This window comes from Dermacentor andersoni, chromosome 3, assembly GCF_023375885.2.
Source record: "Dermacentor andersoni chromosome 3, qqDerAnde1_hic_scaffold, whole genome shotgun sequence".
Lineage (NCBI taxonomy): Eukaryota > Metazoa > Arthropoda > Arachnida > Ixodida > Ixodidae > Dermacentor > Dermacentor andersoni.
The window spans coordinates 18,317,084-18,341,569 of NC_092816.1; the positions used below are offsets into that span (position 1 = coordinate 18,317,084).

A 24,486-nucleotide genomic window follows, 5' to 3' on the forward strand; every position below is an offset into this window, starting at 1 on the left:
ATGTTAAGCGTAAACGTTATGGCTATAAGTAATACATTTGATTTATTCACTGCTACAGTAAGTTTAATTATGTGCTTATTACTCTTAAATTTGTTGACTTGCTCTTTACCAGTTTCATAACGCCGCACACTCCACGCTTCCGATGCGCTTTCTCACTCGCCAATGATCGCCAAGTTTGCGCGCGGAAATGAGTACTTCTACTACAAACTTACCATGGTTTGTATATTTTAGTCCATGTTTCGTTGCTAATTGTGTTGTTTTAGGTTGCGTATGACAAGAGCAAATAAAGCTGATAGATTTGCTTTTTTTATTCTGCAGGGTCGAGAAGTACAGGCCTCAAAAACTGGACGACTTAATCGCACACGAAGACATAATTAGCACAAGTGGGTAATTGTATTACAGATTGTACCATATCTCCACTATTAGATGCTTTAGTTAATTGAGCAGCTGTTGCAATTGATTCGGATGTGCTGTGTGTGTTGGTGCGCTGGGAGCAAATAAGCTGATGATCCCCGGCGCCCATTCTCGGCCCTGTATCACGTTGTCCCCCTCTTTATTCCAGTTGGGAGGTTTATTAAAGAAGACAAGCTGCCGCACCTGCTATTCTATGGGCCTCCGGGGACAGGCAAAACATCTACCATACTGGCATGCGCCCAGCAGATCTACAGTCCCAGAGAATTCAGCTCCAAAGTACTTGAGGTGGGCTATGTGATTGATATCGCTGGACTGTTGTTCTGCAGACGGTTGTCGTGTGCTCTCGGGCTAGACGTTGTGTCGTTGAGTACTAAAATTGTCCAAAAAGGAATGGCAGGTGTTTGCGTGGCATTCATAGACGAGTGAAGTACGCAATGCAGGGTAAGTGAATGATAGTTAAGACCAAAATGTTGCTGATGTGATCAAGGGATGGAATGAGATGAAATTATGAACGTAGTAGAGTTTGCAAACTTCAGTACAGTGAATCTTTGCATATTTTAGAAAAGTATGCCCAATCCAATGTTGGGTCTACTTTGTGAACCAACTAGCATCAGCACTTTTTACTAACTGTGTCACCTTTCTTCCCCACTTCAAATTGTTTTAGTTTTTAATGGACAAAAAGTACAAGAAAATTATAGATGAGGAGGAACACTCGAGACAATCAGCATGTCACAACTTTCTTGCTGTGTGTGACACATGATGCTCACACTTTTTGTACATTTTGAGCTGCCAGTAACACATTTAGATCAGAGTGAAGTGCTTGTCATGCATGTCCCTTTGTCGTCTGTGGTTCCATTGCAGTCTTTTTTCCACCAAAGACAAGCATTCACCAAGTAGCTTGGTTTGCACTTCTGTTGGGTCTACTTTGTATATATTACTGCTACAGATACACTCTTTCACACAGTGTTTTCACTTTCAGCACGCCCACACATGATCATTCTCAGCTGACTATATTGCAGGGTAAACCATACATAGTGATGCCATCTATGCATATTGGATGCATAGATAAAATTAGGCCATTTTAAGTAGTGTTTTCTTGGGAAGTTCAGGCATAAAATGAAATGAAATTGTGAAATCCCACTTCAGAAGCAAAAGCTCATGTTTAAGTAAAGTGTTTACTGAATGTGCATCACTGTTGGTTTTGCTGCTGGACAATTTCATCCACTACATACTGCTGCCCTCTTGATGAAGCCATTGTAGTGTAACTAAAAACAAACACAAAACCGGACACCACAGGTGCTACACTCGCTTTCCTCTGCATGTACTTATCCTGAAGACATTCACATTGCCACCTGCCAGAGAAAAAAACACAGTAGTAGTAGTAGTAGTAAGCTATTGTCATAAGAAAGGCAAAGTTTGCAGGCATCTTAACTGTCTCACTTTTCAATGAACACCTGAACTGTCCCACGGAAGAAGCAAGCACAGATTTCAGTTTTCTATATTATGTTTAACAGCTAAATTATCGTGTATTATAGTTATTTCTGTGTTGTCATTTATGTTTCATTTTTCACAGTTTAATTTCGACAGGGCTACTTTGTCACTGCTGATGGCTGAACTTTGTGCAGGTACTGGTCATATATTTACAAATATACAGTGTGCTATCTTAAACAGTATGTTCGAAGCCCCACTGAAATAGCAGAAGTTTTCTTAGCTCAGTCCATATATAATGGCTATTCGTTTTATGTGTTGCTGGTTTTAATTGCATATTTCTGGTTGATTTCATTTTGTCTGGGATTGCATTGGCCACAGAGCTTTTGTAAAATAAGGCATTCTGAGAACTGTTTTGTTTTTCTGCATTCTTTATTTGCATTGACTTGGAAACATCACAGAATTCGTGTGCCACCGTCCGCATGTGACAGAACTTTACATAGGCAACCTGAAATGCATAATCCATACAATGTGATGCTTAGCATCAAGTAATTGGGACCCCAACCACAGAATAACAATTAACCAAAGATCGTCTTCCCTTCATTTTTCATTGTGGTCAGCACACTTCCTTTTACTTGTTGTGATCTTTCCCGAACAGACTGGCTTCTGTCACAACCTCAGTTTCAAAGTGAATGCTTTGAAGATAACTTTGGGTATCCTGTATCAAAAAAATACAATACAAGAATCTGCTCTTTCTTTGCTGCTGTTTTAATCTTGGAAGAATTTAATATGACCAACTTACTTTTAATTTAGCTCAATGCATCAGATGACAGAGGAATCGGTATTGTCCGTGGGGAGATCTTGAGCTTTGCAAGCACAAAAACAATATTCAAGTAAGTTCACTCTTAGTTCAATCTATTTCATTGCGAGCAAAAGGCCACCACTTATGTGTTTTCTTTTGGCTTCCCATGTCTCTAAGGTATGCTTGCTTTTCAGCTCTGGTTTCAAACTGATTGTGCTTGATGAAGCTGACGCTATGACAAATGATGCACAAAATGCATTACGTCGAGGTGAGTATACAACAGTAAGAAGTGTGCGTTTCTTTTTCCAACAAATCATAAAGCAGGAGATTTACTGTTGGTATGTTATGATGAATTAAAAAAAATATGTTTTCTTTAATACATTTGGTTAAATGGACCCTGAAAACGATTTTGACGATCTTGTACGAACATACTAAGTTGTTAGGGTTTAGGCTAGCATCTCCAGTATATCATTAAAGCTTGTTTCTCTCTTTCTTTCTGATCATTAAGTCACAGTGAAGCTACTCAAGCAGACAAACAGAGAGCTAATATAGCAGTGGCCAAGTGTATTCTACTTTACTGCCGGTGTTAATATTTGGTAGGGGCGCAATCGTGAACATGTTGTCTATTTAAATGTTTTACACTTGGTTACAGCAATACTGGCTCTGTGTTTGGCTGGTTAAGCTCTGCACCACCAGGTGGCTACACTGTGCAGGGTGCTCACGTTTACACTAAGTCCTCTTCATCACTGTGGTAGTAGTACGGAGGAACTTTAGTTTGAAAAGGCGCAGTTTGCCTGCATTTATCGGAATACCAGCTCGATGCTGCGACAGAATGCTCGCAATGCACGCTGCTTGGGTAGCTCTCGAGGGAGATTGACGGCCAGGCAGCTTGTGGAGAGGTTGGAGAGGCTTCGCGCACTGGCTCAAAGACAACCACAAGTCGACAACACAATGTCACATCATCACACAGATCCAGTGAAGGCAGTGCTTAGCCCCAACCACTCAGCGAATGAGTTAAGGAGGAAAAGCATGGCTAGGGAGGAGGGTAACTTATGATCGTCTGTAGCTCTCTTAATATGAGACGCTTCACTTAAATTGTGGCGCTAATGTTTTGCTGTAGCTGTACTCTACACATCTACGAAGTGTGTCCAAACCATTTCAAGGACCCTTTAATCATTGCACAAACTTTTGTTGGGAAAGTGCGATTTGTTGACTGCCTTCTGCTTTTTACCTTCTGCTTCTTTAATTTTATGTGATCAGTGATAGAGAAGTTTACGGAAAATGCCCGGTTCTGCCTCATCTGCAACTACCTCTCCAAGATCATACCAGCTTTGCAGTCACGATGCACTCGGTTTCGATTTGGGCCCCTCACAGCTTCCCAAATGTCACCTCGTATCGATCACGTAATCACCCAAGAAAGGTGAGACGTTCATGTGGCTAAATGGTCACGCTAGACATGATTTTGTTAACATCAATACATTTTTTTATGGCAAGGTTTTAAGAAGACAGTGACCGTGTGTGTGCTTGAGCCTATATGTGGGTCTGTGCACAAGTGCGCATGCTGGTGTAACACTGCTGCAAAACCGCTCTGTATAAATCATTATTGCTTTAAATTATGCAATAATGGTATGTTCCTAAGCTGCAGAAAGCAAAAAGTTACATCTATAAATTGATTTATTCCTCTGAGAACATACAAATCTAATTAAATGTGATATACGAATACCTTATACTTGCAAGTGCCCAGAACCACATGCAGTCGAACCTTGCTGGTACGTTCACTGTTCTTGAATTTTCCATGTGCTATGTTGTGTTGACACAGTCAGGATCCAAAGACTCCTACATTCTAGTGCCAGCCTTCTGGCTTTCACATTCTTTTCATGTGGTCCCTTCAAGAATGTGCTACTGGGCTTCCAGGTGTGCTTCATTCCACAAGAGCCTAGTGCAGGAGCCTAAGCTATGAGATGCACCCGAGATGCACCCTGGCACCCGAGATCACACTCAATACTTAGCTTGAGTTGGAGCAGACAACATGAGGCAGAAGGATGTGTACAGAGCTCAGATCTGTTAATAGCAATACAGGAACGCATGTCCAGTAGGACCATCTGTTCCTTCTAATGATAAACAGCAGTGGGGTTACGAATATGTACTATTAAAGTTGGATACCTGTCCTTGGGCTACATTCATATGGTATATGGGTGTAAATATTGTCACATGTTGACTCAATTCTATGGTGCAAGCAATCACCATCAGCCACAAGCTATCGCCATCGAAAGCTGCACGAGTGGGTACCTCAATCTTGGGATGGCATTTATCCCAAGATTGAGGTACCCACTTGTGCAATCTTGGGATAAATGCCATCCCCCGGAAGGACCATGACTCATGTCCTTGGTAAGATGGATGCTGCCCCCACAGACAGACAGGCAGTTATCCCAGCACCCGCTCATACTCTCACTGGTAGTGTCAGTGGTTAGCACCAATGCTTATCAGCAGACGGCGTGGGTGGCACTGTCAGCCATGTTCTCGCATGTTGCTATTTACCAGATCTGCGTTTTGTGCATTCCCCTGATCACACTGTTTATTGGCTGTCACCAGCTATAACTTTCACTGTAGTGCCCAATTACTGTGAAACAATATTAAAGAATAATATGGAAGAGGAAGTGAAAAGGGGTGAAAGAGAGAGGAAACAATATCAAAGAGGATAAAAAGAATGAAAGAGGCCTTAAAGGGACCCTGAAATGATTTTGATGATTTTGTACAAACGTACTGAGTCGTTAGAGTAGACCCTTCTGATTATTAATTGACGCATCTAAGTGCTCTGAGTAAAGGGTGTAATTTATTATAAGGTTTTAAAAATGTACATCGCTGTCGATCGCAGCACACTGCTCTGCGGAATTTTGGGCCCTCCCTACCCATATGACATAAATCACTCAATTGACGTCAGTAGGGCGAACTATACCATTGGCTAGCCAGGGCACATGGTCGATAATTTTTCCACCTTTATGGTGAACATATGATGTTCATAGTAGTTGGAATGTTAGTTACTTTGTTTCTTTAAAAAAAAAGTAAGAGAAAGAGAATGCACAAGAACAATTTCTCACTACACTTAAGCACTTCCGGCACACAGCAAGCGTCGTCTGCTTGTGTTACAATGTGCTCCATCTTGACGAGAGCTCTGCGGTCAGTGTTGCCCTGTCTTCTCATGAGCACCATGAATCGCCTTTGTTGCGTTGTGGGCTGCAAGCGTAGGGACTGGCAATATGTCAAGCTGCGACATGGTGGCCCTCTGCAAGGCAGCAGACGAGCGGACTGGCTGCAGCACATCTAACTGTCGCTATCCGATCGCCGCCAGAATTTGCACGTTTGCGGCCGTCCCTTAACACCGGAGGATTACTGCCACAATAGCATTTCGAGAGTCTGGTATTAGGGTAAACGCAAGCGAGGGTACACGGCCTGGCTGCTTGGCCGTGCCGTTTCACAGGATGAGGAGAAGCGCAAATGCGAATGGTCTGCACGGTGCAGCCACCTGGTGGCACAGAGCTCAACCACACACTGTAGCAGTAACGAAGTGTATTCTTCTTTGCTATTGGTGTAAATTTTTCACAGGAGCGCAATCGTTAACATGCAGTTTTTGTAAATGTTTAAAATGTTTTACACTTGGTTAGAGCAATATTAGCTCATTGTTTGGCTGGTTAAGCTCTGCGCAAGACAGGTGGCTGGACCGTGCCGACCAATCAGGCCGCTTACGTGCGTCTACGCCAAAGTTGCTTCATCAGCTTGAGTTTATGCCTCCACCCATCCGTCGAAAGGCCCAGCCTGCCTGTGGTTACCGGAATACCAGACACGTTCGGCACTGCGACAGAATGCTCGCAACACACTCTGCTTCGATAGCTCTCGCTTGCGGTCGACTGCCAAGCAGCTGCTGGAGAGGTTGGAGAGGCTTCATGCGCTCGCTCCTAGAGAACCGGAAGTAGGCGACACGACGTGCCATCACGACGCAGAGCCAGTGAAGGCGGAGCTTAGCCCCGATCACTCAGCGAACGAGTTGAGGAGAAAATGCATGGCTATGGAGGAGGGTAACTTGTAATCGTCCGTAGCTCTCTTAATATGAGACGCTTCGTACAAATTGCGGTGCGAATGATTAACTTAGCTGTACCCTACACATCTGCAAAATTTGTCCGAACCGTTGCAGGTGCCCTTTTAAGGATGTTAATTGAGTCTGTTTTGGTGAAATCATTAGTGAGGTGCTTGCAGACGTATGCTTTTGCAATATCTTTCTCTCGAAGTGCCAGGAGCCTCAGATTTTGTCTTCCAACCTTACCTTGCAAGGTGTTTTAACGGCACAAGTAGAAGTGAACAGGCTGCATTCCAACGGTACCAGTGTTGGAATGCACTGGTACCGTTGAGATTGAGCCCATGTAAGAGGTGCTGGAGCTGAAAAGATGTCTTGTTTAAATGCCTTGTCCTTTTAATTTAATTTATTGTGGCTTCAAAAGTCTGAAAATCTTAGGTAATGTGGGATCGAGCAACAAGCTATTGTTCATACGCCTGCTATAAGCAGCTTGCAGGGTCAGCATTAGTCTACATGCATGTACAGTGTCATATCACTGATCACTTTGTAGTAAAGCTGATAGGCATCACTTGTTTTTTTGTAAACATAGTTTTCTATAGGTTCTGGCAACTTATCAACGAAAGTGCACGGTCACTCACTATCGGTGAAAGCACCTCTTTAATATTCAGTGTAACTGCACATTTCCTTTATGTTGTGGAGAAAGTAAAGTCAATATGACATGTTAAGTAGATATGCGAAGAAAGATTAGCCTTTATGCCAAATGTCAGCTGTTCTGGGCACTTGAGTACTAGTGAGGCGTTTGCCATAAGAGTCGACAAAGGAGTGCATGGCATTGCTTAATTCAGTGGCATGCACTTGATTTCAACTACATTCTACTCATGCCTTTTGGGACAAACTGGGGGGATACAGCAAATTTGCATGGTTTTCCCCTGAAGCCTCCTTTGTTGTAAATTTATCCAGCCATAAAGAAGTGTGACAGTGATGGAAGAATTGTAACTCTGACGAGGCTTTCTGTTTGTCATTTGTAGAGTCGGAAGAATGCCGAGAGTAGTTGAAGTAGCATTTCTATGGGTAGTTGAAACTGCATTCGATGGGGGGGAAATGCAAAAACACCTGTGTATCGTGAATTGGATGAGTAAAGAACCTGAGGTGGTCAAAATTAATCCCAAGTCCCTTACTATGGCATGCCTTATAATCATATTGTAATTTTGGCACTTAAAACCCCAGAATGTAATTAATTTAATTTTAGGGTAGTTGAACCAACACAATCTGCAATTAGTGATGTGCTACTTGAGCTACAGTGGGGTCTGTCCTATGTATCATACTGCCATGTGCATGGGGGTGTCATAATGATAGGTATTTCTTGTTTTCTATTTGTTTTAAGACCAATTCAATGTAGCTATGATTGGCCTGTTAGCAGAACCAGAAAATATAGAAGGATTACAGCATAGCCTGTACACTGATGATATTACCCTTTGGGTAATAGGTGGAAGGGATGAGCAGAAAGAGGAAACTCTCCAAACAGCCATGTACAAGGTCGAGAAATATGTCATGGATAAAGGACTGAGATGCTCACCGCAAAAATCAGAATTACTTCTGTACCGACCGACACACAGAGGCCATAAGAGTTCTACGGACAAATCAAACATCACGCTTTTTGCAGACGGCAACCAAATACCCATTGTCAACAGTGTTAGAGTCCTCGGACTCTGCGTATCAGCAAACAGTCACAACAGGGAAACAATCAGAATAGTACCAGAAAAGACCGCACAACAAACAATAAGACTAATTTAGAGAATAGCTAACCGACATTATGGGATGAAAGAGAACAACCCGTATGACTAGGCCAGGCTTTTGTCATTAGCCGTAGAGTGTATGTAACCCCCTACTTAAATCTCAAGTAGCAGAAAAGGCAAAAATCAAAGGCATCATTAGGCTGTCATTCAAACAAGCCACAGGATTGCCAATAGACACATAGAATGACAGGCTCCTAGCCTTAGGTGTCCACAACACGCTCGAAGAGCTCATAGAAACCCATACGATAGTGCAATACGAAAGATTCGCACAAAGCCCTACTGGCAGACACATACTTAACTGGCTTGTAATAACATACACACTACATTATGGCACAAAAGTACACATTCCCCATGACATAAGGAGGCAGCTTATTATCCCACCACTACCCCAAAACATGCATCCCGAACGCCACAGGGAAAGGCGGGAGGAAAGGGCAAGGGCTATACAGAGGAGATTCCAATGCTCTCAGGACGTGGTGTATGTCAACGTGGCAAAGTACACAATCAGATTATGTCTATTGTTGCAGTGAACTCAGAGGGTGATCCTAAGGTCAGTGGATCTGTTAAAACCAACGGAGCCGAGGTGGCCGAGGAATTGGCCATTGCTCTCGCAATGGCTTCTACACTGGCCACTATAATGGTCAGCGATTCTAAAACTGAATTATTAATTAACTGAATTCTAATTCTAAATTATGCAAAGGGGCACATTTCGCCAGAAGCACAACGAATCCCGGCAAACTTTCGTGGTCAGTGGGTTGTCTATATCATCTAGGCGCCTGCGCACTCCTCTCCCCCCCCCCCCCCCCCCCCCCCCCCTGGCACCAAGGCAGCCGACACCGTGGCTCAAGGACTCACAAGCTGAGCCACCGGCATGCTGCGGCTGGGGTTGACAGGGGACCAGATGGTTGGCTACAGGGATATAACAAATCGTTACAGATTAGGGAGGGTGCGTTTTCCCTCTGCACACCCATCACTTTATAAGCAACAGGCGGTGGCATGGCGCCACCCTCAAACAAATATATATCGAAGTCCGTTGACTTATAATCACTATCATCCAGAACAATATTTGGCCAAATGTAAATTTTGTCAAGACAGGGCGGACATAAATCACATTATCTGGGCCTGCCCTTGGGTGCCCTGACAGGGCCGGAAAATTAAGGATGGGAAGCAGTGGGAGACCGTGCTGCTGAGCTCGGCCCCCGAAGACTAACTCTTGGCTGTCCAGCAGGCCGAGGATGCCGCCAGGGCCCAAAGGCTTCTGGCCGCCATCTAGGCAGGGTTGGCGCCCCCCCCCCCCCCCCCCCCCCCCACCTCCCGAATCTGCTGGCTACCTAAATATATGTTATTTACCTTTCTCTCGATTTGTTTAGGCTGACCGTCACAGCTGATGGCAAGAAAGCACTCATGGATCTGGCCCAAGGTGACATGAGGAAAGCACTGAACATTCTTCAGGTTGGCTCCTAATTCCCTCATTGAAGTCTTCATTTTCATAAAAAGAAATTCACTTGCATTAATACAAAATGCATTTTATTCAACTATGCAAGTGATTACATTGTAACATGAACTTAATATCATTCACGGTCTAAAGTGTTGCAGCCTCAACTGGAGTCTGTTGCAATGCATGATCAACAAAGTCTTCTTTCTGTTTGCAAAACAAGGCTGTGTTATAAATGCATTTCAGGTCCGTTTCCCCCTCTATTTTGATTTTCTTGCAATTTCGGTGCTTTAGGGCAGTCAGCATTTTTCACTGGGATCAATCAGAATCTAACATGTAGTGCTCAGAATTATTCTTTGCTTGAAGTTGCTTGCGCATTGTATAGTTCAACTGTGCCTGAAGTTGCATGTCACCACATGTGTGCCCTGTTCTTAATAAATAAATCAGGCAGCTCAGCCCCTGTGCATTGAACTATGCTTTATTTTGTCTCTAAAGGTCATCACTTATACGGGGTGGGAAGGGAAGTCTGGAGCCAACTTAAACATAGCATAAATGGTGGAATCTGTGTTTTTGCTACAATGCAGAGCACAAGCATGGCCTTTGACGAGGTGAATGAGACCAATGTCTACCTGTGTGTGGGTCACCCACTCAAGGAAGATATCAGTGACATCGTCAGCACCCTGCTCAATGAGGACTTCGCTTTCTCCTACAACCGTATCTTTTTGTGCTGGCTTGTTTTTTGTTACTCTTGGGCATGCTTGCTGGCTGCTGCATGCTTTGCAGTTGTGAACGCATGTTCACAGAGACTTCTAGAGGTGCATAAATCTTTGCTTTAGCATTTGTCATCCTTTTCAAACGTTTTGTCAATGCCCGGCTGTATGCGAGTACAAGCAGTAATTGCAGTGCCTTGGATGCAGTGCTTTGAGATTGCCCAGCGGGCAATTGCGTAAAGCGACAGGCACGCATGACTAGTATGCAAACATAGTAAGAGTGCATCACATCTGTTGCCACAACAACGTGTCATTTCCTTTCACAAGATACGAAGGGCCAAGTCCATTTTCTTGACGAGAAGGATGGGCTTTTTGCTTAGCCAAACAAAAAAGTGTACGAATGGAATTCTTGGAGAGACATGATATCTTTGGATAAATTATTTTTTTATTATTATTTTAGCCACACGTGTAGTATGCACTGTGCATTATAAATAAAGATGGCTGCTAGGTTCACAGATCACTACTTCTAAAAGTAGGGTGAAGGGCTCATTTATTTTGAGGTGCTATGGTAAATGCAAGCTGGATGCATTGATGAAGTGAGTGTTTACAATAGAATGTCATAAATTCATTATGGGTGATAGCAATATTGTGGCCATGTTCCACTTTGACATTTGTGATGATCCGGTTATTACAGAAGTGATCTATGTGAAAATGGGTGCAGGAGTTGTTTTAGAAGACATAAAGGCCTGCGTAAAGCATGCAAGCGTATTTGCATGGTATGGTACACTGAGTAATTGGGTGGGGCTATTGTGTCATCAGTCAGTTAGATGCTGGCAGATAATTAGGCAAAATTGTTTATTGATTTGCAGGCTTAGTCTCTACTGGAGAAAATGAACACTGAACTTGCTTTGTTTAAATTGTACACCTAAATTACTCACAGCACCCATAAAATTATGCATGGTGTCATAAACTTAACTTCCAGATTGTTTCCCCTTGTGTGCTCAAATAATCTAGAAAAGTTGCCAGGTTGCATGTTTCTTAATTCTTTAATGAAGTGCAATTATTTTTAAAGTTATCAATGAACTAACCTTGGCCATACATTGATAAAATTTATGGTGTTATGGGCAGTTGGCTGTAGTGTCGTCATTCATATTTTGCTTGTTTTGTTTTCTGGTAATATAAGCCTCTGTGTCTCCGGCATATCATGGGACATTTTTTTCAATTGCTATTGCATCCATTTAAACTTACATTTGCATCTGTGAAATTATCTGGTGCACTGTGCACATGTGTTGTACGTAGTGACGTTGTTTATCCTGTGTCCTTAACATCGCTTCCCATTGTGTCCCAGACATCAACAAGCTAAAGGTGGCAAAAGGCTTGGCTCTTCAAGATGTACTAACACAGGTCCATTTGTATGTCCATAGAGGTGAGTTGATACCAGGTCAGCTCCTGCATAAATATGTGCCATATCCGCCATAGCGTCATACTTTTCTTTATTTTATTTTAATGTTATTTGCATAAATATGATACCACAGTGCCTGGAATACACAATGCAAGAAAAGCAGTCTCAAAGCCAGAAGGTTTAGTGCAAGACATCCTGTTATTGTGTACATCAGATAAGTACATCAATGAATTGAATTACAGCAGCTGATACCAAAGAAACTAAAATCATACATTCACAATAAATACAATGACTTGAATAAATACAACATTCCATTGTACTTAACACACCCACATATCTTAACTGTAGTACTTATCTCTGCGCTTGGAATTTCTGAATTTCAATCCCCAAACTGGTCACTTCTGCACTGTTATCTGTTAGCTGTATAACTTCTCTAATCTTACATGGGTCATTTATTCGCTATATTTATATAAATTCTAGTAATACTATATTTGTTACTGAGCGATATTGTTATACCAACCGAAAGTATTGTATTTTACATCATCATTGGTGATTTCTGCAGCAGTTAAGGAAACTTTCTCTCTTTTTTTTCTTTTTCTTTTACTGTGCCATGTAGCATGAAATGTTTGTTTCTTTTTGTAAAACTGTCTAATACAATGTCCACCTGCTTTGGTCTCACAGAGGCTGGCAGTATCGCAAATAAATTATATACTGACAAACTGCACTTAGCATAAATAATACATAAAAAGAAATTGCCATGTATTCACCAAATATGAGCTCACGTTCCTATTAAAAATTTGATAGAACCCTTTTGTGTACTTTCAGGGCAAAGAATTTTCATATCGATATGGACGAAAAAAAAAATTTACAGTAAGCTTGCCTTAATTCGTACCAGGCTTTGGTAGGAAGAGAGAAGTCATCAATTGATTGATTGTGATGTACAGGCAAGGTTGGTTGCAAATGGAGTATTGTATCAGTGGCTAAATTGCATCGCCTTGCAACCTGTGTACTTTGTTTCATACATAGCAGGCCACACTACGAAGGCTAGAGAGATTTCTCCCACTGCTCACATTTGCAACCAAAACATAGTGCATTACATATGAAAGAAAGATGTAGATATGCGTCATGCAATTTGATGCAACTATAAGTGTTATACACTTCTGTTGCTGAATATGACATGATTATTACATAGAATGCGTTGTACACCTTGTAAGATTTGGAAGTCGTGGTCTCGGGAGCCCAGCGTAACTGTAGCCTATGCCACCAGCATGTCTTAAAATGAGTAGCTGGCCTACACTATCGGAGCGTCACACTGACATTGAGCGGGCCCATGCTGTCATCTGAACTTTCACAACTAGAGTTGCTAACTAGTTGATGAGTGCGTGGTCAGGAGGTTGTAGGAATAGAGCAGCGGGTTTATTCACAGGGGTGGGGCAAACTTATTTACAGGAAAGTCATACTGGCAGGCCCACGCAGAGCAGTTCATTTTAGCACTTGGCTACATCGTTCTCATTCTATTACTTGTGTAGCTACTTGTGTAGCTTTCTCAGCCTTGCCTGATATCTGTGAAATGGAGTACTACAGCAACACCAACTTCCGATGTAGCATGGGGTCTTCAGTTGCTAGGGGCTGCGCTAGCACTTGCAATGATTCTTTTCATTAGATGCACGCAAGCTGCTCATGCACACTGTGCACAGCTGTTACAATGCTACCTGCCATGCTCATGAATATTCATCCTCAATATGTAACGTGCATCCATTCCTGCCGATGGCGCTTGGATTTTCACACTCCTCACAAGAGACCAACTGAGGTGCTTCGAACAGTCTGCAGCTGTGATGAAGCTCCTAGTAACAAGAAATCACACATGGACTAGATGGTGTGGTATACAGTACTTGCTTGTGTAAGGTCTGCCCACATGTAAGGCCTACACCACCACTTTGGAGCAAAAAAAGAATTGGGAAGAAAAGTTTCACTAAGCATCACACGCGTACCTTTGTGAATTGGTTAATTTCCATAAGATGCTGCTGGAAGGCAATTGTTACTGTCCTGCCAACGATGGCATCATCCCATCACAATGCAGTGCACTTCGATGGTGTCAGCACTGCTGTGGTGCGCACTGCTGCAGTGCATTGTTTAGCTGCATCGTACTTTCAAGTGCATGAAGAGGGCACCACTGCAAGAAGTGTGCGCATGGATTTTGAATGCGTAGTTTGCAGTTTCGTTCATTGTCAAGAGCTTCAAGATGCTGCGAATCTCTTAACAGAATATGGATAGCACAGAAGTCAACCAGCTTTGGGAGTGTGCCAGTGAGGCAAGCTTGTCAGACAAGGGCAGTGGAAGCGATGAGGATTACTGAATAAAAGTATTTGTAATTGGTCGCTAGTGTTCGCGTTATTCTGTACCCTGGCCTTAGCACACGTCAACGCATCAGTCAGCAGCCATGTGCCCCTTGCTGTACAAAAAAATTTCTTAGTGTGGTGGCCTTACATGAGTAAATACGGTAGTTTTTCAGTACTGTGTAGCCGAAGGACAATAGCACATTGTCGTAGCATTGAACTTTGGCTTTAGGGTGGCATCGTTTTGTCTGTGGTTATGATAGGACATTGGTCATGCAAAACTACAAGGATGGTTTAATCAAAACAGGTTTACAGGTACATTGAGAATTGAAGCGGTCAACAATGGTCGAACGAAGGTCGTCACTGTAGCCAGCAATTCAACAAAGGGACTAGTATTCATCAGGAAGGTTGTCGGCCATGGCGGCAGCATTTCGATGGGGGCAAAATGTGTAAACACCTGTGTAGTAAGGTTAGGTGGATGTTAAAGAACCCCAGGTGGTCCAAATTGCTGTAGTCCCCCACTATGACGTGCCTCATAATCAGATCATGGTTTCAGCTTGTAAAACCCCATAATTTTATTTTTTAATTTGAAGGTTGTCGTATCTGTGAAGGCCACTGTCGAGAATCTAGGCTACTGGTCCCTTGTTTTGACCAATTGAGACATTGCCTGTACAGCAGAGCAGTAACCAAACAAGTAAAATACCACATGTAACTTATACAGTTGCTGTTGCACTGACTTTTTTATTATCATTCTTACGTAATGTGATTATTGAAGTAGTCAGGTTGCATTAGCACCCTCAATTTCACTTACTAGCAATCTTCGTTTGTTCTAATTATTTTGTTGCTTTTTGAAAACAGTTGAACTTCCAGATAAAGTGAAGATGTACCTGATTGACAAAATGGCAGAAATTGAGTAAGTATCTGCAGCTTTAAACCGAGATGCACAAATAATTAATGGAGTAATGTGCTTGCTCTACAAATACATTTCAGTATAACCTTTCAGTGTTGGTCCAAATTCTGTTATGCATTGCATTTTGTTTGCTTTCTTTTCATACATGGACTAGTACAAATGTCTCTAAACATAGTTGCACTAAACTGTTCTAGAATAAATTTTCCATTTGTTATATTTGTGCGATAAAAAAAGTTCATTGTAATGCAGCTCTTTGCACCTTATAATGGTTTTTGTTTACTATGGACTGTCTTGTCTAGCTAATTTTATTTGTCTGCATAATCCTCTCACAGGCATTAAAATGTAACTGCAGAACTAGTATGCTCTGGGCAGTTCATTGTATTACTGAAGAAAGTTCTGTGTGCTCATTGAAACAGTGCAATTGGGTGTCTACCAACCAGGAAAACCGGGAATTCTCAGGGATCTTGAGTAGTCTGGAAAAACTCAGGGAAAACTCAGAGAATTTGTGCCTCTATCAGGGAAAATTAGCTGTAATTTTATCGAAAGGGTCGAAAGTCGCGGTAATGCTGGCTCGAGTAACAGACAGGAATCATAATGATTCATCTTTGATGCCCCGTCGTCGACTGGAGGAGTTGCCAGTGTACAGTCAACGACCGGCTTTACAGATTCCTGATAATTTGGGCGGCTTCACGGCACCATCATGTACCCTATAGAGTCAATGTATCAAAACGTCTGAAATTTCGGATGCAAGAACTGTTCGCAGTCCGATTTGTATATTGTAGGCAACGGACAGTAAGCTGATCGGTCTATAATTTTTCAAGTCTTTGGTGTCCCTTTTCTTATAGATTAGGATTATGTTAGCGTTCTTCCAAGATTCCGGTATGCTCGAGGTCATGGGGCATTGCGTATACAGGGTGGCCAGTTTTTCTTGAACAATCTGCCCACCATACTTCAACAAATCGAACACTTTCACTCGCACGTAAAGCACACAGCGCAGGGGGTGTGATAGGATCTGATCACACTTGGACTTCATATGGAACATGATGCGGCTCCACTTCAGTGGTCGATCCCGTCGTGCGGCACGCAATTGGAAAGGTACATTTGTAAGCAGCCGCTTGTAATTCAATCATTTGACCGTCTAGATCCACGGAAGTTTTCATTTACTGTCTTGGCATTCCTTTGCGGCAGCAGTGAAATTTCGGTGTACAGTGAAACCTCGTTAAACCGTAGTTGGCTGGAGCTCGGAAAAATTATGTACTAAACGGTAGTACTGCTTGACTGAAATAGCCTGAGATCGCCCACTTACCTGTCAAAACCGAAACTCGGAGAGAGTGCGATGAAAGGGGACAAAAACATGCAGTATTTATTCAGTTCGTGTGACAAAAGTGTTATTTTCGTGTAATGCCACGGCAGCCTAGCAGCAACGACAGTGGCCCCAAACTTACTGAAGCTGCGAGCCAGCTTTTCAGCCGGCCCCCTCTTCTCGGCAAACACTCGCATGGCAGATTCCTCGTTGGCGTTGCATGTTTTCCATGCACGCGGGTGGTAGCGCTGCACAAGTCGTGGGGCTCCTTTTTCATTGTGGGTGACTGTTCTCGTCGTGACGATTGCATTCATGAGGCTGACGTAACACGCAGCTTCTGCCACTGCCGGGCCTGAATTGCCCGTGCGGTCGCTTTCCGTGTCGTCCTCATCACTGTCGCTAGGTGACACTTCGGCAACAACAAAGGGAACGATGGCACGAACCTCGTAGGTGGCATCTCTTCGTGGTTGCAGCAGCGCTGCTTAGGAACTGCTTTGCATTCCAAATGCCGCACACCGTGGTCAACAGTAGATCCCTGTCGCGTGCCAGCGCCGACTTCTTCGTGTCAGGTTTGATAGTGCGAACGATGTCTAATTTTTCTTCTATGCTGAGCACCCGGTGTCTTTTTTATCCGAGCTTCGGCATGACACGAGCCCTTGGTCGCACGATGCCACAAGGCTCTCTGGCACGGTGCCGAAATTATGTTGATGTTGATGTGGCTTCACGCGCAAATGCACAGGGCGCTTGGAGGCCGTTGTTCCAACCTCTGACGCATGTTGTTCTGTCAGGCCGTCCGATGGAGACGACGAACCGCCGTGTTTGCGCAACAAAAAGGGGAAACACTACGTGTTAACCGATGCGTATGCAAAACACATTATGTTCAATGGCCGCTGAGTCAGGGATTTGACTTTACTACTTTTAACACAAAACTACTGTTTAACACAGACTACTGGTTTAACAAGGTTTTACTGTATTGAAATCTCATGCAAACACACTTCGTCATATTGAGGTTCTAAATACATGGTGTTCTATGAACAGTAAGTTATGTAAAGTCAAATACTTCGTTATGTCAAGAATTTCATTGTATTGAAGTTCGCTATACCGAGGTTTAACTGTACTGTCAGCCCTGCTGTGGGGCCATTACTGGAAAAATTATAGCTGTATTAGTCAATTACCCTCTAAAATACCAAGAACAGCTCTCTTCCCACAAGTGGATGCTTGGTAAGCGAGAAAACGACGAAAAAACAGGACAAGAGGGAAGGCTGCCTTCAAGTTTCCACAACAGGTCCCTGTGATGTCATGGATTTTGATGACGCTGCTCGAGCCCAGTTAATTGTTCATCGGCAAAGATGGCTGACATTGTATTCTAAAGAAGCCAAACACTGAACTGAGCAATAGGGTTGAGGATTGGGCGAGTTGGTATTGCTTTCTAGAACTGGTACAGCTCAACATACAAAGGAAGAAACAAGCCGAGCCGGCCAGATAAAGGAACAGAGCACTAGAACAGCGCCCTGTTCCTTTATCTGGCTGGCTCGGCTTGTTTCTTTTCTTTGTATGTTGTGTTGTACCAGTTCTAGAACTGAGCAAGTGTCCAGACTATTTACGGATCCACAATTGCCATAATGTGAAGAAAACCCTTTGAAATTTGTAGTACCAAATGTAACTTTCAACTTCTTGTTCTCTTCTAATAACCCACCTTTCACCATGAAATTGATACAGATAGTGGTTTAATGCGTACTCTATCAGACTAAACTAAATTAGTGTTTCTCTTTAGTGTCCCTTCAAGATTTAAAGTTGTCTATTTCTTTATCAACAAGGAGCTTTCATTCTATACATGCCTCTCTTCTTTTTTTTTTCCCTAGATATCGACTTGCAGCTGGCACAAGTGAAAAGATTCAGCTAAGTTCGCTCATCTCAGCATTCCAGGTTGCCAGACAGTTGGCTACATAATTTATAAGCTTGTTTAAGGCCCCAATAAACACACTTCCCATTCCTTTGGAAGAATGCTGCATTTCCAGAAAAGGTAACTGGATCAGTTTTTTGTCATGTTGCTTTCATTTCTAGACCTAATCGAGGTCAGTGTAGAACCATACACAGCTCTAGATGAGTTAATCTTTACTGGTATCACCAGTTCTGACGGGCCTTTGTTAGGAGGAAGCTTTAGATCGGGTGCTCCTATCTTAGTGCATGTAAAAGGAGAATTCGTTTTTCTTGGCAACACAGCACCAAATTTGACAAAGTTTATTGCATATGAAAGAAAAACTTAAACTCTAGTGACTGTTTGTGACTGTTTATTTAGGTTGTCAATTTTCTGTTAAAGATTGGCAAAAAATCGCAAATTTTCGGAAGTGAAATACAAAAACACCTGTGTACTTGGATTTAGGTGCACGTTAAAAAACCCCAGGTGGTCCAAAATTTCCGGAGTCCCCCACTACGGCATGCCTCGTAATCAGAAAGTGGTTTCGGCAAGTAAAACCTCATAACTTAATTTTTTAATTTTCAGAAAATGAAACTATTAAGTTTACAACTCTCTATCTTAGCAATAAAAAGAGGTATTACAATTCTGTGAATTTCATATAATATTACATCTAAAGCGGACAAAATTGATATGATACGCATGAATCTGAAAAAATTTTGTAATATGGAAATACAGCTTTTGCAGAACCCTTGTAAACAATGTAACAAATTCACGTATGATATAAATGGATATACCGAATTTGTACGCTTTGAATAATCTTATGAATGCCATTTACAGAACCGCAGTATCTGTTCTTGATGCAGAGCTGTTAATTTCTAAACTTCATGCTTCTATATTTTTCAAACTTTCAGATTTTTTAAAATATTTTAAACAAAATTCAAGCCCTAGATCGAAATTCCACTTGCAAGAGTCACTAGAATTTATCTTTCTCTCTCAAATGCAACAAATTTCATTAAAATTGGTCCAGGGATTATCTCAGAAAAGCATTTCTCCATTTTACATGTATTTGAATAGGCCGCGTGGGAGTTGGACCTGAGCTCGAGCTTCCTCTTAAACTGGAAAACTGAAGCTGATAACAAGATAAATGGTGCCAGGCATTCCTTAATGGGGACGCAATGGAGAAGCAAATCAAATGTGTTCTAGCCACTGTGATAGCCACCAAGCTGACACGTTAAGCACTGCATTCCTCAAGATTGCCTTTCAAACCGTGCGAGTCAGCGCTTGCAGCACAACTGGACAGGGTAATTTAGGACTCCAATGCTACAGAAAAATCAATGTTGATAAACTCAACTCAGCAACTGCACACTTTTGTTCTTGTAATCTCAGGGTGTAAATGTATTTTGTTAGCTGTATATGCGCATTTCTCCTTTACAGGCCTTTGAACTTTAGTGAGCAGTCTCCTATCACCCACCATGCTGTGCAAGTGTCACGAACAGTCGCTATAGTATAACCGCTCGATGAGTGTGCAGGTTTGTAAAAATGAAGATGGGCGTCACATCTATGTCAGCTACAGAGATATCCATTAGTACAGAGCCTGCAAAAGTGATCCATAATTACTAAGGAAATGTTGCACAAGCTCACAATATTGAAGCACACCCGGGCCACCGAAATGTGTCGGTGTGTTCTTACACAAAGTTCACAAACAAAATGTACGATTCGTGCTGCATAGCACATGCATGCATCGTTACTTACAGTGTGAACAGAACAGGCTGCACATGAAGGAAGGACAACACAAGACTGTTTAACAGGGGTTGAACTTGCCATCTTGTTTCTGGTGGGACTTCATTGTCCATTAAGTTGTTTTTCTTTTCTTTTAGTGTGTGTGTGTGTGTTCGTATGTGCATGCATTTTTTTTCTAATTTCATTTATATGTTACAGTGATCGTGTCATGTCGTCCACCAGTGTTGTACAGTCTGTTTTGTTCAAGCTGTAGGTGAAGATGCAGTTCAGTTGTATCAACTCGTCTGCGCATGCATGCAGCCCAACAGCTGCCGAGGTTCCCCTGCTTCATATGTATACAACTGCTGTGGCCCCAGCTATCTGCGTGCAGAACATCGGCAGACACATCATTCGGTGTGATCTATTTTAATGGAAGCAGATCTTATTGCGATGACAATTATATGGACACCCCAGGTGCATTTTCTGGCGTTGGCGTCGCCGTGATGTTCCGTATAAAGACCAAGGGCAATAACCGTTGCAGCGCGTCGTGTGCTTTATGTGCAAGTGAAAGCACGCGAGGGAAGCCGACGATCATGGCTCAATCTGGCGCGCGCAAAGGAGAAAGCAGAGAGCAAACATGCTGTCTTCCGTCGCGCTAGAAGCCATGGAGGGGATGGGAAAAATGGGGGATGTGTTGTGCTCCGGCAGCAACTGTGCATTTTGCGATCAGGCACAAGGGGAACTTACGAGATCCCGGCTCAATATTGCACGCCATATATGAAAAAAAAGCGGGTAGGCAGCACGAGAGGGAGAGGCGCGGCTTCGACTCCGCCAACAAGTGTGTACTTTGCACGGTCGCGCACATCGTATCCTGAAAGGGATCTGCAGATAGCTCATACCTTTATGCGTGCTGTGTTCTAGCCATTCTTGCGTTGAAGTGATAGACTGCACGAAGGTCACTTTGCTCGCTGCTGCTGCCGCACTTGCTCACACCAGCGCTTTGACAGCGAGTGTGCGCGGTCTTTAAGTTCATGTTTGCTTGTGTGTGCTGACATCATGCTTGTTAATTGAGTTAGTGAGCGAACGTTTCTAAGTTTATGTGGCCAATAAACTACTATCTTACTTCGTATAAGTCTCTACTAATTTGCTATCACAATCAATGCTTCACCTTTTGGGCGAAACTGCAACTTTATAATAATAATAATAATAATAATAATAATAATAATAATAATGTTTATTGAAAAAAAAAATGCAAAACAACCCCAACGGGCCGGTCTAAACTTCAGTTGACTTGTTGGACCGCGCCTGTGAATATGATAGACATGGCAAGAAAAAATATACATAAGTTGATGCACGTCACGTAACAATAATAATAATAATTTATTATTAATAGTATTAATAATTATTATTCTTGTTAGACGCATTCACCTCACAGTTACATATCCAACCCGCAGAAGCATCAGTGCTTGTGGCGAGGCTGGGCAGTTGGCAGGTAGTACTAATGTATCTAAACAAAGGATTCATAATGTACTAAAAATAATCGAAAGAAAAATGAAAACACAAGCACAAAAAACGATTGGTTACTATGATATTGAGTATGCATGCACATACTATGTATACAAAGTAGAGTTTAAAGAAAGACATTGACAGCAAAGATAACTTAACAATGAGATTAGCAACAGCAGGTTCTGATAGGTAGCAAAATACAAAAAAAGGTACATAGCATATAGGCGAGTTCTGAAAGTGCTCCTTCATCTGTATATATGCTGAGAAACTCCTTAAGAAAAAGTAACAAATCTGGGCAACACATACCACCCATGACCTTAAAAATGATTTTATTTGTTTAGAGGAACCTGTGATCTCGCTATCCTTCGTATTATTAAAATTAGCCGGCACATAGAAAGCATGAGTCCTCTTGCCATAGTTTGTGTACACGTGAGGCACAACATATTTTTCTATACAACGTAAGCTGTGAGATTTCTTGTCCAAGTTTTTTAAATCAGTACAAAATTAATTCTTACGCAGGGCGCCAAACAGAACTTGTTGCTCGACAAACATGTCAAACCAGTACATGGTCGACAAGACATCCTCCCCGTGATCACGGGTGCCATAAGAGTAAATAAGCATGTTTTTTAGGATGTGGTTACCTATCCTAAGTCTACTAGAAGAAGCAAAACCGTAAATTGTTATTTCGTACCTTATCATTGATTCGCCAAGCGATTTGTGGAACAGAATTTAGAAACAGTTGCATCGCACAACGATTTTAAGGCATACAAATGAGCTTACACTGCACGTAAACGCCTTGCGAGCATTTCATTGCGGACATTCCATGGCAGCTTGTCGTCGAAGTGTAGACCTACACTCTAAAAATGGTTACACCCTTTGGGGTGTATATTTGCCACACAACACTCTAAAAAGTTTACACCCTTTGGGTTGTGTTTTTCTCCCCAAACAGTAATCGTCATCCGTCTTGCCCGCATTCCCTTTCTTTAATGCTGCGAGCCCGGTACTTCCTAGTCACGAACGGTATAGGCGTCATCAGCATGACAGAGCATTCTCGACAGGAAAGTAGCGAGCGCAGCGTTTTCAAGAAAGGAAACGCACGCAGGACAGATGACTATTATCGTTGTGTGGCAGATGTACACCCCAAGGGGTGCAACTACTTTTAAGAGTGTAGGTATTTTATATTCCTTACCGGAGTTACCAGATGACATAGGCCTGCATCACAGTCACTAGTGTGGAGATAATCGGATGGAATATCCTAACTACATTATATGGGCTGGGAAAACATATCTTGTTAGTCTTCGATTTTGTTGTCAACGAACCAGTTAAGTAATTTAGACCCATCATACTGTAGTACTCGAGCGGATTCATTCAATAATTTGTATGGTATAACCAAAGCCATGTCGTCAGTGTATAAATGAATTCTTTATTTTAGTGATAAGCAAGCAAGATCATTGATGTAAATATTAAACAAAAGCTACCCCAAAACAGACCTTTGCGGCACTCCTGATTTAAAACAACAAAGAGCTATAATACTTCCCTACACACAGGTTGCTGTCTGCCTGTTAAATAATAAAAGAGTAATACAGGTCTCTGAAACCACAGCTGCTTAGTTTTGAGTGTAACAGTTCGTGATCTAATGTGTTAATGTGTTTGAAGGTTACGATACAACTGATGCGAATATGCTATCTTCATCCTTCGACCCTTCAGCGTGGTGGATACTTGGCCGAGTAGCTATGGCACTCGGACCACAAATAACCTATAAGTTGGTACATTTCACTTTTTTATTTGATAGTTTTAATGCGCACGTTGGTTGATTAAGGTGTATGCTACAAACAATCTAAGTGATTTTAAAAACGGCATCCTTTCTTAAGATAATCAACGGAAATAATACGTAATTTCTCGCTCCGCCCTCGAAATCGGGCGCACAATCAGCGCCGGAAGCACGTTATTCTCGACGCTTCCGTGGCTACGCGATGATCTGGCACATCCAACCCGCCGTCGCCCGCCAATACTGCAAGCAAGCGACGGTCGGTCGCAGGCAAGATAGCTTCGCGAGATGGGATAAGAGGCGCGCACGGTTGGTGAACTTATTGGCCTAAGAATACAAACGAGACGACAATGAACCATCAGTGGGCGGTGCCTCTGCGCTTTTCTCCGCCATCGCTTCAACGAATTATTAGGATCTGAATGATATCGCCTGCAATGTTTTTATGAAACCATGTTTCTAGATAAGTTTTAGATTTTGGTTAATCTTGTGATTCCCTTCATATACATCTGTGTTCTCGCGCCTGCGCATTCACATAATCAATGCTCCCTCTTTTTTCTTCCCCCTCTCCCATAGCCGCCTTTGACCTCGGTAAACAGCTGCAAGTAGCGCCTTGTCCTGCCTTTGTTCCTTCTTAGTGTGCTGTCACTTTTGGCGCTTCATCTTTTGAAAGCTATGAACCAACTAGCCCCACAACGTGTTCTACACCAGTCTTATCATCGGCGGCTCTCGGCCGGCTGATCCCGTTGATAATCCCGACCACGGCGGCCGCATTTCGATGGAGGCGAAATGCGAAAAAGACGCGTGTACTTATATTTAGGTGCACGTTAAAGAACCTCAGGTGGTCCAAATTTCCGGAGCCCCCACTACGGCGTGCCTCATAATCAGATGGTGGCTTTAGCACGTGAAACCCCATTATTTAATTTTTAAATCTCGTTGATAACGCGGGGTGGAACGTCACTCTGACAACGGG

General features: G+C 42.6%; 1 protein-coding gene across 2 annotated transcripts; it reads left to right on the top strand.

The window, feature by feature from the left end:
- The first annotated feature begins 110 nt into the window (after positions 1–110).
- Positions 111–18,609, top strand: RfC3 (replication factor C subunit RfC3). 2 transcript variants are annotated; one of them, XM_072287078.1, is made up of 12 exons: positions 111–216; positions 319–383; positions 563–699; positions 2,656–2,735; positions 2,839–2,912; positions 3,905–4,064; positions 9,880–9,961; positions 10,529–10,658; positions 12,003–12,080; positions 12,882–12,926; positions 15,251–15,305; positions 18,468–18,609. In XM_072287078.1, the coding sequence occupies exons 1-12, from the start codon at positions 188–190 to the stop codon at positions 18,553–18,555; spliced, it is 1,023 nt and encodes a 340-aa protein (XP_072143179.1). In that variant the 5' UTR covers positions 111–187; the 3' UTR covers positions 18,556–18,609. The 2 variants fall into 2 exon arrangements, with proteins under 2 accessions (XP_072143179.1, XP_050025144.1); XM_050169187.3 differs by lacking the exon at positions 12,882–12,926 and having other exon boundaries at positions 112–216.
- The last annotated feature ends 5,877 nt before the right edge of the window (positions 18,610–24,486 follow it).